The sequence below is a fragment of the Pan paniscus genome, chromosome 9 (assembly GCF_029289425.2).
Source record: "Pan paniscus chromosome 9, NHGRI_mPanPan1-v2.0_pri, whole genome shotgun sequence".
In the NCBI taxonomy this organism is placed as follows: domain Eukaryota; kingdom Metazoa; phylum Chordata; class Mammalia; order Primates; family Hominidae; genus Pan; species Pan paniscus.
Window position 1 is genome coordinate 124,122,037 of NC_073258.2, and position 13,372 is coordinate 124,135,408.

The window sequence follows — 13,372 nt, forward strand, 5'->3', positions numbered from 1 at the left end:
GATTTTTCATGTGGTTCAAGTCCTAGGTATCATGTATTTGCTTTAAAGTGAAAGGGCAAGACCACGTAAGTTAATTGTTTACAGATATACTTTTAGTACGTAGTGATGTTCTTGCAAAGTTGTATATCAATCAAGTAAAATGTATTAGGGTAATTTCCCACATGCAGGAATCCTGTTTATGTAAAGCAAAAAGGCCTCCCCAAATGCCAGTAACCATTCTATACCTTTTATGCAAATCTACACGTCCACATGCTGGGATTAGTTCTAGTGAGGTATTTGTGTTTGATTAACTTCTTGCTCTGTGTGGGCTTATGAGGGAATTAGATGCGCACAGAATGTTTGCCAACAAATGCAGACTGACTGTTAGCACTCCTCTGTGCAGTTTGTTTTTTAATTATTCTCAGAGGTCAAAATATTATGTCCAAAATAATACTAGAAGTCATTAAGGTAACGCTTGACTGAAAGATGTTTGATTCACATAAAACAGTTTCAGCTCCAGCTTTGTGATCTTGGTCTAAGATTTATCTTGCCCATGCCTCAGTTTCTCATCTATGAACCTGAGTGAGATAGAGTAGAAGAAGGATGTGCATGGGATGAAATAGCTAATTCTTCTTCCAGGCTATAATTCTGTCACCTGAAGAAGGTGATATTTTTACTGCTTATAAAAATTTCCAACTGTCAGACAGAATTAATATATCTTCCAGAGGTATCTGCTTACATCCAGGGAGTGGTTGAGGGCATAGAAAATGAAGTTGTTTCGTTTCCTGGAAAAGGTGACATGTTTCATGTCTATTTGGGCACCCAAAGTTATGCAACAAATGACTTCCTCATCTGAGTGTGCCTTATTCAAGTTTATCATTTAATTAAAATTTCATACATTTTAAGAAACAATGTATTCTAATAAATCTTTTCTGTAAAACAAATGATTTGAATTATATGAAGGATCATGCCAGACTCAGATATTTTTTAAATCTGTATTTTCATACATCAGGATTGCTTAAAGCAAAGTAGACCTTTCCAGCTGATAGACCCTGAAAGCTACAAAAAGACGTTGTAGATTACCTAGCATAACTCATCCCTCAATTTCAATTTCAGAGTATTAAAATGCCATGTAGTCACTGGTTTGAGGCAAAAATGTGAGCATAGTGGCCCTGAGTCTCCATTTCTAGGAGAGGGATGTGGGGGGGATACAAGCAGGGGTGCTTGACACTAGGGCCAGTTCTGGGGTGCAGTGCAGCAGGGTAGAGGAAACGGACTATTCCTGAAAAGTGGGAACATCCCACAGTGTGAATTTCATTGAGGCAAGAGTTCGCACCAAGTGCAGAATTGCATAGAGGTGAATTGTTTACAGTTACTGCCTCAAGATGCATTGTTTGCAGAAAGATAAACCTCTCAGGGTACAGTAGGAATGGTTGTCCAGAGTTGGATTACAGGGACCACCAATGAAAATCCTCCATACAGCCTAGTCGTCTTCAGCTTCTTCCTGTGTCATAAAAAGTAATTCCAATTTTTTGCTTGACATAATATGTAAAGGCTAATATTTCTCTGGTGTTTGGCAAACATGCTGTCCTATCAGAACAAACCAGGCAACTGTTTTCTAGTTTTTAAAACTTTTTCATTACATTCATTATGCTCCAAATGTTCTTTTTGTAATTCCAATAACACACCATGCTTTCTACACTTGACCTCAGCCAAAAGGCCGAGAAGCGATCAAACCATGCTTTCTTTTATGCCTCAATGCCTCTGCACATGTGGGTCTTCTGCTGGAAATATGACCCCCTTGTTCAACATGGAAAATGCCTCTGCTCACGTTCAAACCTTGACCAGGTACTGTCTTCTCTGTGAAATTCTCTCTGGATCAGGATCCTTCTCCCTCGTGTTCACACTGCATTTGGTACACATTTCTCTTGAAGTAAATTTACCAAATTGTAGTTCTTGGACTGGTTTTCTGCTCCTTCCTCCCTTCCCCCAGATTTGAAGCAACTGAGGCCAGAGTCATCTTTGATAGGCATTCAAAAAATATTTGTAGGAAGCAATAATCATTTTTCATAAACTTTTCAGAAACTTCACACTACTCACTATTAAGGTATGCTTAGAGTCTGGGAAGATTAAATACTTTTTGATTGATTTGCTAGATTACCAGGTACACCACGAAGCTCCAATTTTCTTAGCAGATATAGGCAGAACTCCATTGTAAATGGCATAATCATACAGTCACATTTTGTTCCTCTAAAACATAACATCTACCAACAATAAGACACACACACACACACACAGATTAAAAGAAAAAAAAACCTTATCCCCAACCCCAAATGTTCCCTCTCCTCTCCTTTCTTCTCCCCTCCACTCCCCTCCTCTCTCCTCTTCTCTTCTCTCTCTCCTTTTGCTCCCACTCCAACCACAAGTAACTTTTCACAGTCTAACTCTAGGCATTAGAAGGATGTTTAACACTTAGTAGATGCTCAAAAACTATTTGAGAATAGATGTCCCTCATTCTTTTTGCTGACTAATTTCTGGAAAGGGCAGTCTAATCTTGCAGCTTCCATTAATTCATTCCCTAACTACTCTTCAACCCATAGTAATCTCATTTCTTCTCTGACCACTCTACTGAAATTGTTGTCTCAGAGGTCATCAATGACCTAATTACAAAATTTAATGGAATTATCTCTGTCTTTCTTCTGCCTGACTTCATTATAGGATATAGCATCATTTATCTCTTTGAAATGTAGTATACTTTAAAAAGTATAAGTTTTAAAGCAAAGAGACCCTTGTTTAAATTTGTGTTCATCTTCTACTAGCTGTGTGAACTTGGGCAAGTCACCTTGTAAAATCTCTCATCATCTTGAAATAGGGCTTTTGATATTTATTTCTCAGAGTTGTTGCAAGAGTCAGCTGGGATTTTGTGGGTGAAGCACTCAGCACAGCGCCTGGCTTAGTGTAGCCATGCAATAAACGCCTCCTTTCTCCCCTCGGCTTCCCAGTGATTGCTGTTTCTTGGTTTTCCTCCAGAGGTTCCTCCTTTTCCTTGCCCATCTCCTCTCATTCCACATTTTTCCCCTGCCCTATTTCAGATTTTCTCCATCTCTTACCAGAACTATTTGCCATTCATATGGTCAATATTCCAAAAATATTGGCTGATTGAATGATAGTCTCCTAATTGGTTTTTATGGTTCCCATCTGCTTTTTTCACCAATTCAAATTTCATGCTGTCACCAGAGTTGATGCTTCTCAAATACAGGTTAGTAATGCAGTCCCCCAACACCAAAAAAAAGAAAAAAGAAAACCACCAAACCCAAACCAATCTGAATAGCAACCCTTGCCTAAAGAATAAAATCTATAATTCAACACTAGGCTAGGTGTGGTGGCTCGCACCTGTAATCCCAGCACTTTGGAAGGCTGAGATAGGAGGATCCCTTTGGACCAGAAGTTCAAGACAAGCCTGGACAACATAGCAAGACCCTGTCTCTAATTAAAAACAAACAAACAACCAAAAACCCTTCTGCACTGCAATCTGACCCCTCGTTTGTCCAGCCTCATTGTCTAATCCTGTATGTCCTACCCTATGCTCTGACTTATCTTTTCCTATTTTCAAAACCTCTTTGTGAGTTTTCACTCCTCAATGCTTTTATTCAAACTGCTAACACCCTATTCTTTTTTATTGAAATTCTGACTTGAAGTATTAACTTAAATACCCACTACTCCATAGGACCTGCTTGGACTACCTCTTTTCCTCTAGTTAAAATTTACCAATCTTTCCAGTCACACCTCTTGTGCACTTGTATTTTGCACTTAATTAATTCTGCTTTGAGAGATCATGTGCTCCAATGCACCATGTGTATCTTATTTATCTAGCTATATCCCAAGGACTTCCTGAACAAGGAGCTTTACACAGTGTTCTAGCGTAACAACTACTTGTAGAATTAAACTGAGTTGAAAATCAACAAGAATAGTCCTGTTTCCTACGAAGGGTATTATAAAGGAAACTTATACATAACAAAGGCTAACATTTATCGAGCACTCACTGTGTGCCAAACTCTGTTCTAAGTGCCCTACACAGCACTAATGCTCACAATCACTCCAGCAAGGAGATGCTATTTATTTACTTAATTTTACAGATGAGAAACTGAGTTGCAGAGAAGTTAAATAACTTAACCATAATAAAACTGCTAGTAAGTGATGGAAACAGGTCCAAAACTCAGGTGGCTTGACTTTGGATCTGCACACTCAATCACTAGTTGGTAGTTAGTATAAGCTGATGATATTTTGCAATGCTTCTGAGGAAAGCAACAGCAGAAATTCCAGCACATGCCACCTGCTTTCCTTGGATTGGACAGCCAAGGACAGGTGGGGCGACCTCAGAAAGTCTTTTGCAGCCCTGGTTTGCACATAAGTCCTTGCAAGATTTAGAGGACAAGAGATGATGTCCTTCTGTGCCTTGGTATCCTTGGCGTCAAGTACAAGGGCAGCCAAATATTGTGCAAAACATTCTTCTTTGACGCCTAAGCCTTTTGATGAGCGATTAAACCAAGGAGGCTTATCTGGTGACAGTCCTTCTCCTGAGGTGACGTCACTGCTCACCCTGGCCCCTGTGAGGGCTGTTGGAAACAAAGAGCTGACCCTGTGCACTCCCCAAGGTTGAGAGCACTGCCCAGGGCTCTATTCTCGGAAACTGAGTCTCCATCAAAGTCCTGAAGCATTTTCTCCCTTTTTCCTTGGAAGGAGAAGCTGGATGTGGTGGTTGGTCAACTGTGGTTTGATTTAGGTTGTATTTAACCAGCACCGGCCTCCTCCTCCACACTCCTTCTCTAACCACACCAATTCAGTGCAGCATCCTCTGACCCTTCTTCAAGTAGTGAGCCCCTCCCTGGGGAAATGAAGGGAGGACTCGTGAAAGAAACAAAAGGAGATACCATGGGGAGGAGTTTAAGTTGTTCCCTCCAATTCTTTCTCCTGTCTTCACCCCCGAACCCTCACTTCCTTGCTTCAGCACCATCCTGGTAATTGATCCCTGTATTTCTAGTTCACCAGTGCAAGATATTAAAGCTATTTGTGGGTCTCAGGGAGGTGTTTAGCATCCGGTGATCAAAATGCCTTTGAGCCAGTAACAGGTCAGCTCGAACAGACTTTGTTTTAGGTGTAAGTGAATTGCTTCTACTTTAAAAAGAAACAATCTGGGTCTTAGAGACCCACAGTAGTAGGGTGGGCTGGGCCTTTAAGAGATCATCTCTTTCCTGCCACTGCCTCTAAGTAGGCTCCAGTTACCTTTAAAAGACCTACAGAGAAAGCCATTCTCTACCCAGTCTTAGTCATTCAGGCCAGTCCTTAACCAGCCTTACCCTCGGTAAATGTTTATCATCTATCCCAAATCCCCCATGCTGCACTCTACAGAAATGCATTTCCTCTTGCTCAGCAGCAAAATGAGAGCTGCAGAGTGAAATCTGGCCAACCTTCATTTTGTGTTTGAAGACAGTTAACATTGCTCTCAGCATCATCCACGTTTCTGTCCGTATTTCCAGCTTCCCTGCCAGCCTCAAATTCCACTTCTTCTATGCTCACTGCCTGCTTCTTTCCCTCATAATGGGCCAACCGTTGGGATTGGCCGTTCGAATGTTGTGTGGGGGAGAGACTCTGTGTCCCAGTGTTGCGAGTGGGGACTGTCTGTCTTGCAACAACAGTGTTGTGGGGAGACATTCCTGTGTCTTTGGGAGTTCCCTGCCTTGGCATCCTGGAGCAGATGCAATAAGGTGTCTGGGGTGCCAGCGCCTTCCAGTTCACATTTACTTGGATGTGTACCCAGGAGAAATCTAGTCTGGAAGCCACTATGTTTCACTAAAGTTTTCCCCTGGAAATTGAATAATAATAATAGTTTATGAGTCTCCAGAAGTAATAGACAGGTGTTGGGTGTCTTGTGTCTGTAGGAAAAGGGAGCTTGTGCAGCTGAGAATAAACAACAGTTGCTTGGTAATATGACCTCCTTTCATTTAAAGTCAGAGGCCTGGCTGCAGGTGGGGAAAGGGGAGGCTGGGTTGTTCTGGTTACCACCTGTCTGGGGAAGCGGGGAATGGGGGCAAAGGTGAGGTCTGTTTCACAGAGAACTGTGCGGTCGCTGAGAGCCAAATATTGGAGAGAAGAAATATGGGAGTGGGGAGACTTGGGGAGCAAGTGCAATCGCTGAGATTCTGACGCAGGGCATGAAAACTCTTTGGTTCTGATGTTGGCACCAGCTACTTTGAGAAATTGTTTCTCTACACTTTTGGAGGCCTCTAAACTGGCTTCAGAAAGCATGAGTTCCAATTCTGGCCTTGTCATTGATTAGCCATCATCATTTATCTGTGACCTTGGATAAACTACTGAATCTCTCTGTCCCACTTTCATCAATTGTAAAGGCCACTGGGAAGACACAGTGTGATGTATGAAAGCTCTTTCCAAAAGTGTAAAGGTCACCATACACATAACAAGCACAGGATACTGGAGAGAATTAAAGGAAGGAGAAACTTGATTCTTTTCTCAAGGAGCTTATAGTCTTAACAGTAATGATGGCTCACAGCTGTAGGGCATTTCATATTTCAAAGCAGTGCCTCATTTATTATCTTACTTGCCAGAGCCATGGGCAACAGAAACAGCTGGAAAGGGCTGGAGGATGTGTTTTGAACAGGGTTTTAACGGTCAAAAAGGTTATGGCTTGAAAAAAAGAAGGGACTGCAGGTGCAAGTGAGTAAGGACAGCGTTCAGGCTAAGAGAGCTCAGGGTATCTGCTTCCCAATCAAGTGAAACATTTTAGATTCCTGCTTGGAGGTTTTCCCTCAGGCCGGGTGAAATGTAAATGATCACTCTTAGCCACTGCTGTGCCCAAGGCTTGAATTAAATCTCATAGGATTTCAGTTCCAGAATCTACTGTGAGTGGGAAAAGTGGCTGAAGTGTGTGGGAAGAGGGTGCTGGTGGCTTTTCTTCCTTGTAAGAGATATACACTTAAATTCAGAGTGCCCAGAACAAACTTAAAGCTTCCTCCCTTGTTTCTTCTCCCTCTTCCCAAGCTGCCCATAGAATCTTCTGGCCCCTGTCTTGTGGACCATCCTTTTGTGTTTCTGGCCTCCAAGCGAATGGTGGTGTCCTGGCTTCCTTTCTTCCCATAAGCCCCTGAGACCCTCATCTTCTACGTCAAGAGCCCGCCCCAAACTCAGGTTCCTTGAACTGGGAAGTTATCAGATCCCTTGCAAAACACTCGTCCTTGGAGGAAGTACAAGGCAGTGAACAAACTCTGTGGAACTTGGCTTAGCTCCGGATCCTGAAGTTTGGAGTTACAGTGCAATCTCCTCAGCATCCCTGGAGCCGGAAGAGGTGACCTTGGCAGGCCTGACACCTGATGGCAAGGGGTTTCTGCTTTCTGTGCTATGTCCGGGAGTTAAAGTAGAGTGAAACCAAATCACTCCTGAGAGGGCCAGTGGCTGGATTTCAGAAACGGGGGCTGACATTCCAGGGAGTCATGTATGGGAGGGTCTGGCCTTGGCTCTTCAGCCGCAGTATCTCTCTCCCTGAGGAAGACATATTTCCCTTGGTTTCCCAGCCTCTCAAAGGTTGTGTAATGTCAGGATGCCTTGAGCTTTTCCATACTTGACAAGTGTCATTGCAGAGCTTGGTAGATCCATAGCCAGCTGTCATCCTTGATGTCTTGCTGAACTGCAGGGATGTATTTACTTGCAGTGAATTCTTGTGATCTTTAGGGATGTGAATTTTCCTCAGCTTCGGGACACTCGTGAAATGTGACTTTTGTCTTGGCACGGAAGCTGGGCATTGGCTCCCAGATGGAAACTGGACTCTGAGAGAGGCAGAAAAGAAGGGTGGATCAGATTGTGGACTTCATGGTATGTTCTTGGGTGCTTCTCATGATCTCTTTGAAAGTTACTGACCAGGCTGGGCATGGTGGCTCATGCCTGTAATCTCAGCACTTTGGGAGGCCAAGGTGGGCAGATCACTTGAGGCCAGGAGTTTGAGACCAGCCTGGGCAATATAGCAAGACCTCATATCCACAAAAAGAAATAAAACTTAGCTGTGTGTGGTGGTGCGCACCTGTACTCCCAGCTACTCAGGAGGCTCAGGTGGGAGGACAGCTTGAGCCTAGGAATTCAAGGTTGCGGTGAGCCATGACTGCACCACTGCACTCCAGCCTGGCCAACAGAGTGAGACTTTGTCTCTTAAAAACAAAACAAAACAAAACAGTTACTGACCCAAGAGACAAATGCATTGGGCTGGGGATGAAGGAGGAGAATGGTTGCTACAGCCCTGCTCTAGGAGCTGGGCTGGGTTAGACTCAGTGCCCACAGAGAGCGCCTAAATAGGATGGATCGGTTCTAGGGTTGATGATCTCTTAGGGCCTGGGTCTAGAGAGTGAGTGTGGTTCAGCACATCTTGGAATGCTACCAGGACTGAACCAGACTTCCTAGGTTCCATGACATGGGGACATACTGGATTCTGTGACTCAGTCCATGGCAGGCTGAAGCAGAACTGAATCAGCCCTCAGCAATGTAAGGGGGGGGTACACTCGACTCCCTGGGGCTCTGTTGGATGCATTGCTTTGTGGGTGCTCACCGACTCCTCATTTCATTCTTTGCTCGGGACGCGGCTATGGTACTGGCAGCTGGCTCATGTACAGGGTTCAGGCCCCATTTTCCTTACTGGTCCTGTGTCCTTTGTCTCTCAGACCCTATTGTCTGTCTTTCCTTGGTATGTCATGTCTGGTGTCCTCAGCTCACGCCGCCACGGGAGAACTGTCCTCTTCTCAGCTTGTCATTTTGGAAGCAGCCTCCAGCAACCTTGCTTTCCTCCTCTGATTATACTCCGGCCTGCAGTGCCACTACTCACGCCCCCAAATAATTTAAACTGCCTTTCTTAGGAGACAAGAGCTAGTTGAAAAGTCTCCTCATTTTCCTTCAACCCTGTATCATGGGTGGCCTGAGAGAGCGAGGACTGAATTCATTGACTCCCCTTTCTCTGCACCCCCCACCCCCAAGGAAATAGCCGAGTTCGACTAATGGGAGTTGCCTGGCCAATCGTTGCCCTGAGAAAGTTTGGTTTGTGATCCTATTTCAGTAGGCTGATTGGAGCAGCCTTTACTTGGAGGTCGAGTCCCTCCCCGAGGGAATCCGTGTACAGTTACACTAGCGGTCGCTGCCAGTGCTAGCCCATTCAGGATAGCCCCCCTCACCCCGCCCCCAGCCCCCGCTCCTCCTCCTCCTTTTTTGTTTTTATCCAGTGTCTCGCTTCCTCTCTCTCTCTCTCTCTCTCCGTTTCCCTCCTACCACTGCCTCTTCCTCCCGCTCTCTACCTCCCTGCAGCGCCAAGCCGGCTCCCCAACCTGGTCTGCTGAACGCAAACCGCTGAGAGTTTGCTGCACCGCCCCCTGGGGCCCCTGGCTGCCGAGTCCCGCTAAGGCAAAGACGCCAGCAAGCGAGGAAGCGCCGCGGAAGAAAAACAAGCGGGCGCGCGAGGGGAGCCCCAGGAGGGCTGCCGAGTGGCTGGCTGGCGGCTCCCGCCCCTCCCGGGTGGCCTCGCCGGCGGCTGACGGCCCGGAGGACGCGCGCTCCGAAAAGTTAGACTCCGGGCGGCGGCGCGCTACGCCGCGTCCCCTCGCGTCCCTTCCTCGCTGCGCTCCGGGAAAGGAACTTGTTCCTTCGGCCCCAGGATTGGGGAGTGTGCCGCGGGCCGAGGGTGGGGAACAGCCAGAGGGAGACGCGAACCAGGCCGCTGGCGGAGGGCTCAGGGGGAGCGCAGAGGCGACGGCCCCCATGCCGGCGGCCAACATGATGGAGAACCGGCCGCTGCCCGCCCTGCAGGTGCCCGAGCCGCAGGGTGCGCCCGAGGGCAGCCCGGTCTGGTCCAGTTCGTCGACCCCCACGCTTCGCCGCCGGCGCTTCAAGATGCGCCGCATGAAGAACGTACAGGAGCAGAGCCTGGAGGCCGGGCTGGCCCGGGACCTGCCCGCCGTCTTGGCCCCCGGCAAGGAGTTCCTGCAGCTGCCGTCCATCGAGATCACGCCCTCCAGCGACGAGGACACCCCGTGGTCCAACTGCTCCACACCCAGCGCGTCCCCGCGCCGAAAACGCTTCCTCCTCCGCAAGTGGCTGAGGGTGAGGGAGCGGAAGGAGTGCAGTGAAAGCAGGTACGTCCCCGTTCCGCCCGTCTCCTTCCCTTCCCTCCCGTCCTCTCCAGAGCCGTCCAGGGCCCCGGGGCATTCTGGGGGAAACGTCCTGGGGAAGAACAGGAGCCCGTCACCAGAGGCGCTTCTGGAGGGCGCTGCGCCTGGTCCCAGGGATGGTGGCATTCAGCTTCCACGCGTGCCACCCGCTCCCCAACTCAGGGTGAGGGGCTTCATGTTGCACGACACGTTTACGTGGGGCTTTACGCTGCATTCCATCTCCCTCGATCCTCGCAGCGAAATAAATAATAAAAATAATAACAGCTAATAGTTATCGAGCCCTTACCATGTGCGGGCCACTATGTTGCGCACTTCATGTACCTCCAGATTTCATCCCTACGCAAACTCTCTGAGGTAGGTATTACTATGGCTCCCTTTCTACAGAAGGAGATAGTAAAAGGCCAGAGAACAGTTAAGTGGTTTATATTTCAGGACTCCGTTTCAATCTTATTTTATGTTTGGCCACACCGGATTGCCTTAACTGGCTCACTTGTGTGGAAGTGAAATATTGACATTGAGTGAGTCACATTTCCTACCATATCAGAGTCTTTAGACATCGATACCTACAAGACTGTGGTTTGTACCAGCTAGTTTTTTGCCTAGGTCAATGTGGCATCTGGGTAATGGGAGAAGGTTGAGCTTCCCTCACGTAGAGAATTGGTGCAGGGCGCCCTAGAGCAGCTCTACACAGCCCTGGTCAGGACTGCTGCTTCAGGAAGTTGTGTCTGAGCCAAGCCCCTTGCCTGGTGGAGGGCAGGGAGTCCTCACTTGTTCATTGGTACCACGAATCCTACATATTTACTTTGAGACTCTAGGGCTTGTCTCTTAATGGATTTGTGTTCTTGTGCGGAGCAACTGAGTCATTGATCACTTTCCCTGGAATTCCTTCTCCAAATCTGTTCAATTACATTGATTTCAATTCAGTAAGTACTTACTGAATATTTCTGTGAGCTCAGTCTAGTAACAGCTAATAGTGGTGATGTTGAGGAGGGTGTGGGGGAAGGATAGGTAGAGTAAGGGGTTGTAGAGGTTGAGAAGCAAGATGAGGGGAGGCTTGTATAAGAAATGAACACCTGGGCACAGTGGCTCACACCTGTAATCCCAGCACTTTGGGAGGCCGAAGCGTGTGGATCACTTGAGGTCAGGAGTTCGAGACCACCCTGGCCAACATGGCGAAACTCCATTTCTATTAAAAGTACAAAAATTAGCTGGGTGTAGTGGCAGGCTCCTGTAATCCCAACTACTTGGGAGGCTGAGGCAAGAGAATCACTTGAACCTGGGTGCAGGGGCTGCAGTGAGCCGAGACTGTGCCACTGCACTCCAGCCTGGGCCACAGAGTGAGACTCTGTCTCAAAAAAAAAAAAAAAAAATTGAAGACCTGTGGGAGCCATTGGAAAACATACTGTGCTGTGTGGTACTGATTGTGCTAGAAAAGAGAGAGTTCTGGAGAAGTAGAGGAAGACTTCTTGAAGGAAGAGGCTGACACCATGACAAATACAGATGGGTAGTAGAAAACAGCAGGAAAAGAATGAGGTTGGGTGCATAAGACTAGCTGAAGGGAACAATATGAAGAATGGCAGGAGAAACAGGATGAGCCATGCGTCTTTGCGGGGTGGGGACTGAGGAGTAGGATCGGTTATGCAGAAGATGGGCATTTTGGGCCTTCCAGAGTTTATCTTTTCTGTTTGCAACAACTGAGCATGGTTCTCTCAGCAGGTGCAGATACAGAGCTTTGTTCCGTGGATTTTTGTGGACGCTGGGGATAGAAGTTCTTTCTGTTTGGTACTTCATCCTGCTACCCTTTTCACAGAGTAGAGGGAAATGGGGCAAGCTTGGTGGGAGCTAACCTTGAACTAAAGTAGTTTGTCAGGCCGGGGGTGGGGTGGCTCATGCCTGTAATCCCAGCACTTTGGGAGGCTGAGGCGGGAGGATCACCTGAGGTCAGGAGTTCGAGACCAGCTTGGCCAACATGGTGAAACGCTGTCTCTACTAAAAATACAAAAAATTAGCCAGGTGTAGTAGCAGATGCCTGTAATCCCAGCACTTTGGGAGGCTGAGGCGGGAGGGTCACCTGAGGTGAGGCAGGAGGGTCACCTGAGGTCAGGAGTTCGAGACCAGCTTGGCCAACATGGTGAAACGCTGTCTCTACTAAAAATACAAAAAATTAGCCAGGTGTAGTAGCAGATGCCTGTAATCCCAGCACTTTGGGAGGCTGAGGCGGGAGGGTCACCTGAGGTGAGGCAGGAGGGTCACCTGAGGTCAGGAGTTCGAGACCAGCTTGGCCAACATGGTGAAACGCTGTCTCTACTAAAAATACAAAAAATTAGCCAGGTGTAGTAGCAGATGCCTGTAATCCCAGCTACTCGGGAGGCCAAGGCGGGAGAATTGCTTGAACCCGGGAGGTGGAGGTTGCAGTGAGCCAAGATCGCGCCATTGCACTCCAGCCTGGGCAACAAGAGCGAAACTTCATCTTAAATGAATAAATAAATAAAGTAGTTTGTCATGGCTTGTCGGCTTTTCCCTCCAATGTAAAAGAAACTAAAAGAGACCTTCTTTTGATCTTGAGATTCTGCCATATATACTGAGGACAAAATATGGTAAAAAGAGCCGGGTGCAGTGGCATGGCCTGTATTCCCAGCTACTTGGGTTGTGGTGTGAGGATCACATGAGCCCAAGAGTTCAAGGCTTTAGTAGGCTATAATGGTGCCTGTGAATAACCACTGCATTTCAGCCATGGTGAGACCCCCATCCCCAACTCTTAAAATGTTATGTGCATGTGCGTGCGTGTGTGTGTATGTGTGTGTGTGTGTGTGTCTTTGTATGAAGAAAAAAAGTCTTGCATTGCTGGCTAGGATGGGGATGACAGTAGATTTGGTTAGATTTAGGAAGGTATTCCTGGTTTCGAGAGTTGTCTGTGTGTGTAGTGGAACCTTCATTTTTGTTGGATTTGGGGACATATCCTTAAAATTTGGCAGGATTTTCACCTAGATGTAGTTCAGGCAGTTATTTTAAGTGGTGACTGTTTGGATTAGAAGAACCTATGTATCAGCCGGGCGCAGTGGCTCACGCCTGTAATCCTAGCACTTTGGGAGGATGAGGCAGGCAGATTGCCTGAGCTCAGGAGTTTGCCACCAACTTGGGCAACACGGAGAAACACTGTCTCTACTAAAAATACAAAA

General features: G+C 46.9%; 1 protein-coding gene across 10 annotated transcripts in view; it reads left to right on the top strand.

Annotated features, from left to right (window-relative positions):
• The window catches only part of GRAMD1B (GRAM domain containing 1B), a 270,435-nt gene that overhangs the window by 62,528 nt on the left and 194,535 nt on the right, over positions 1-13,372 (top strand). For 5 of the 10 annotated variants that reach the window (XM_034933924.3, XM_063608848.1, XM_034933925.4 and 2 more), the window contains exon 1: positions 9,235-10,157. The exons of 3 other annotated variants lie outside the window; for them this stretch is intronic. In XM_034933924.3, coding sequence (XP_034789815.1) covers positions 9,784-10,157 — 374 coding nt within the window. In that variant the 5' untranslated portion in view covers positions 9,235-9,783. Of the gene's footprint in view, positions 1-9,210; positions 10,158-13,372 lie in introns of those variants that run through there. 2 more of the 10 variants (XM_063608847.1, XM_034933934.4) reach the window with 2 other exon arrangements.